This window comes from Ochlerotatus camptorhynchus, unplaced genomic scaffold (assembly GCF_037179485.1).
Source record: "Ochlerotatus camptorhynchus isolate MF236.1 unplaced genomic scaffold, CSIRO-AGI_Acam_v1.1 ptg000330l, whole genome shotgun sequence".
NCBI classification, from domain to species: domain Eukaryota; kingdom Metazoa; phylum Arthropoda; class Insecta; order Diptera; family Culicidae; genus Ochlerotatus; species Ochlerotatus camptorhynchus.
This window is the reverse complement of record NW_027040818.1, coordinates 13786661-13790648: the sequence shown is the minus strand read 5'-3', so window position 1 is coordinate 13790648 and position 3988 is coordinate 13786661. Positions and strand designations below refer to the sequence as shown.

General features: G+C 42.4%; 1 protein-coding gene across 1 annotated transcript; it reads right to left on the bottom strand.

Moving 5' to 3' along the window:
• Positions 1-475: 475 nt before the first annotated feature.
• RabX5 (RAS oncogene family member RabX5) lies at positions 476-1522 on the bottom strand. Its single transcript, XM_065230736.1, has 4 exons — positions 1167-1522; positions 905-1100; positions 627-834; positions 476-561 (listed from the first exon to the last, which is right to left on the bottom strand). Exons 1-4 carry the CDS (start codon positions 1520-1522, stop codon positions 491-493), a joined length of 831 nt encoding a protein of 276 aa, XP_065086808.1. The 3' UTR covers positions 476-490.
• Between the last annotated feature and the right edge of the window lie 2466 nt (positions 1523-3988).

The window sequence follows — 3988 nt, the reverse complement described above, 5'->3', positions numbered from 1 at the left end:
GGTTCTGGATTTGACAGATCGTTTGGTTCAAAACCAGCCAGTCCACTCTTCTCTTATACTAACCCCTCTCTAATATCGACCAACAACTGTTGCCGTTTGGCAGGCGCGTAACCGTTGGACGCACGATTTCAAAAATTAAATACAAACAAAGCAAGTCTACGAAGTTTGAAAGGGTGCGGTCCCACCCCGGTGGCATCGGGAATTGGTTTCCAAGGGAAATATTTACTTCCTGTGTCTCGCGACAGCTGACTCGCTCTTTCACTTGGAACGCAAATGGGCAGGGATTGGCTGGTTCATCGATTGACGGAATCGTTCGGGGCCGGAATGCAACGCATTTTCTCCGGTTCAGTTGGCTTAAATCTGGGGGTTCTAATGACGAAATTCCTTCACCACTGGGACGGGACTGCATCTTGAATTGATTGTTTTTTTTTCTACTATGGAATGATGTCAAACGTCACAATGAAAGCCACAGTAAACTTGGATGAATAAATTAATTTATTTTACAGAAGGAACACTTTTTCAGCTTTTTGTCTTTTTCGTCCTTTTTGAGGAAGTAGAGGTCTGAAAGAAATTCGAAAAGAATTGATTTATCTATGTGTGTTGGAAAATTTAAGCTTTAAACTTACTTAGCAGACTATTTCCGCTGGGGTGTACGACCGGATTGTTGGGTCCCATCAATCGCTGGACGGCCGAATCGAACGCCAAGGCAGTGAGTCTTTGGAACAATTGGGTAACATTTTCCCCCGTTTGGGCGGACACGGACCAGTATTCGGCCTGCAGGTCATTTGCCATAGTTTCTGCTTCCCTTTCCACGGCCAGCAAGGAGTGGTCGTCCTGTAAATACCGATCGATGATTCCATTAGATTTTGATTCAAACGAACCAATCAGGGATCGTTGAACGTACCAACAGGTCCTTCTTAGTCCCAACTAAGAACTTCAAAGCTCCCGGATGATTCAGTTTCATAGCATCATCCAACCACCTCCGGGCATTCATCAACGATTCAGCTCTGGTCAGGTCGAACACAACCACGATGACATTCGCATTCCGATAGTAAGCCTGGGAAATGCATTTGAATCTCTCGTGGCCTGCTGTATCCCATCTGTCAAAAGAACCAAATTCACACCAATCGACTCTCTAAAAAAAATTCGAATTCCAACAAACTCACATCTGCAAACTGTACGCATGGCTCAACACGTGAAATTTCTCCACCTCGAAATCCACCCCGATCGTACCGCGATAGTCTCCATCGAAAATTTCATGGCAAAATCGATTTACCAGCGAGCTCTTGCCCGTCGCGACATCGCCCACGAAAATCGCTTTACACGCGCACAGATAAAACGACATCACACTTCCGCATGCCCGCCGTGTTTTCTCGCCAAACTCCACCCGTCCCCGATAGGGACTGGCTCGATCGCAGTAGGCCCTGGGCATACGATCGATCGTCCGGGAGCCATAGTCTACGTTGTTATTTAAAATCTCATAACTATTCGCCTTTTTGCTCGGTTTTCTGAACGTTGGCATTTCTTTGGATAAAACTAGCAGCAGCGAAAGGAGTTCACGTCGACACAGACCTAGTCAGACTGAGGGGATCCCTTCGGGCGCAAATTCAAGGATCACCCACGGCAACGACCGCTTGTTGAATTGGCTGTGTTTGTGTTGCTGCATAAATATCTACAAACTGAATGACGACCGGCACGGTCTGAACTTCAACTTTCATTTCCTATGTAAGATAAAGTACAATTCTATTCCACGGAGGAAAAGGACACGGTTCACTTGGGCAGGGAATTGGAACGAACACGCGCACATACGCTATTATAGCTGGACTCAGAAACGGCAGGAAATACGTTCACACGCTACGATACCTGCCGAACGCATGTTGCCTGCCTACTCGGATGGAGTGCATTCATTTATTATGGATATTGCCGTCGAGGAGATACCTATAAGTGAAAAGGACACGGGAAAGCGAAGAACAAAAAAAACACCGGTTCGTTCCTAGATTCATGTGTAACATTCAAGCGATACCTATCCCACATCTACTCGCAAATGCCAACAGCTGCACCAACATGCTGGTTATTGGAGGCTCCTTCTTCCCTTGGTTTTCTACACAAAGCGAGTGCGATATAAGTGGCATGTGAAAAGGGACTTCTGAAGAGAATTTTTCATAAACAAGGACACATGGGACGCAGTTTACAGAAGATTAAAGAATGGTGGCGTAAAATGGAACTTGAAAACATTAGGAGCACCCCGTCAACCACCGACACCGACATGTAACCAACCAGGTGGTGCAGAGGAAATGTGAAAAATGGCAGCACGATCAATTTGCACCTGTAACAATCAAATGATTGAGATTTTACCAAATAACTTTAATGGACACTTTTTTATAGGAATACAAAGTCACTCATTAATAGAGATATAATGGAAAGGTAGTCTATATAGATGATTCAATACAAAGTGAAAAATTCAGCAGTACGTTAATCCGTTAATCTAATGTTTGTTCCATGGAGTCAAATTGATCCAAAATTCAAAAGTTTATGAGTCTAGACTGATTGATCCAATTATTCAACATTTCGGAACCGAAGGAACTGAGAAACAGCATAGTAGTAGAAAGTAGTCTAAGTCTAATACCTGATTGTAGTCCTGGAAGAAGCAGGTTCCAAAGCTCAACTCCGTCGAATCCTCATAAATCCGGTAAAGCGCGTTAAAGACGAGTGGTTCTACGTTCATGGCGTTAATAATGAAACAGAGTACACTGAAAATAAATCAAACGTTGTCGTTATTAGATTTTACACATAAGATGTCGATCAACACCATTTAATTCATTTCATTTGACTGACTATAGAAACTATTAAACGAAAATAACCTTCATAGGCTTCACATATACTTCCTATATGCACTGCTAATCATGCCAATCATGCGACTTAGATTTTGCAATGGGACGTCGAATGAGGTTTATTTGTCAAAAGTGCTTTGCAAAAATATAAGCGAGTTTACCAAGGAGTAAGTCACTCAGCACATTGTGTCTGAATTATATTCTACACAGCTTGGGCACATCCATCGGCACATTTTCGGCATACCTTCGGCACAATCTCGTAGGCATTAGATTGTTGTAAATAAAATGGGAGCACTGCTGGACAACTGTCATTGAAGTTGCTCAGAACATTACGTGCTGTTTGACTGTATTTTCAGGAACATTTTCTAATTGAATATACCAGAAGATATCAGACCAGCAGTTCACTTATAGATCTAAATACGAAATGTAGGTTCTACGCGTAGAAAAATTTATTTTACTCACAACAAAAGTCTGCATAATTTTAACAAAAAAACGGCTCATAATTCATTATTTTTGAAACAACAAAAATTCTATACAGAGCTGGAAAAAGGGCCTATCTGCTTTGATCGATTCTCGTCATCGACTTTCTCTTTCGTTAATAACTCAGCTGCAACAACATTCCCTGTTGTATTTGACGGTTTGGACGAAAGATAAAAACCCGAGGGGGGCGACACATCTAAATCTCAATTCTAGATGCTCAAAAAATCTCACTAGCGAATCAATCTTCGAAAAATCTTCATGCATTTCTCGCATCTATTTGCATCGCGCATCATCTTTTTGCAGGAAATCTTCAGAATCGGCATCAATCTTCTTTCTATCTACTGATCGTGCGCGCAGCTAACACAGCAAAACACAATCTTTCCTGCATCGTAGATAGAGTCGCCCCCCTCGATAAAAACCTCCTTTTTCATGCTATGTGGCAAAAATAGCACGAAAACTGTTTGCATAGCCAACCACATCAAAAGAGAAAGTCGATGAAGAGAATCAATCAAAGCAGATAGGCCCTTTTTCCAGCTCTGTGCAACACGAGAAAAGGGCCTATCATTGTTGATCGATTCTCTTAATCGATTTTCTCTTTCGCGAATAACCCGACTGCAAATGAATTTCCCTTTCAGTGTGTTGTTTAAGGCGCAAGCTAACATCATCTTCTGTCGAAC

What these genes read in the sequence shown, in the direction of transcription:
- RabX5 (XM_065230736.1), bottom strand. Translation starts at nt 1,522, where the DNA reads ATGCCAACGTTCAGAAAACCGAGCAAAAAGGCGAATAGTTATGAGATT. An exon ending in CATGCGTACAGTTTGCAGAT is followed by an intron (nt 1,101 to 1,166) that starts GTGAGTTTGTTG and finishes TTCTTTTGACAG; the next exon opens with ATGGGATACAGCAGGCCACG. An exon ending in GGACTAAGAAGGACCTGTTG is followed by an intron (nt 835 to 904) that starts GTACGTTCAACG and finishes CGGTATTTACAG; the next exon opens with GACGACCACTCCTTGCTGGC.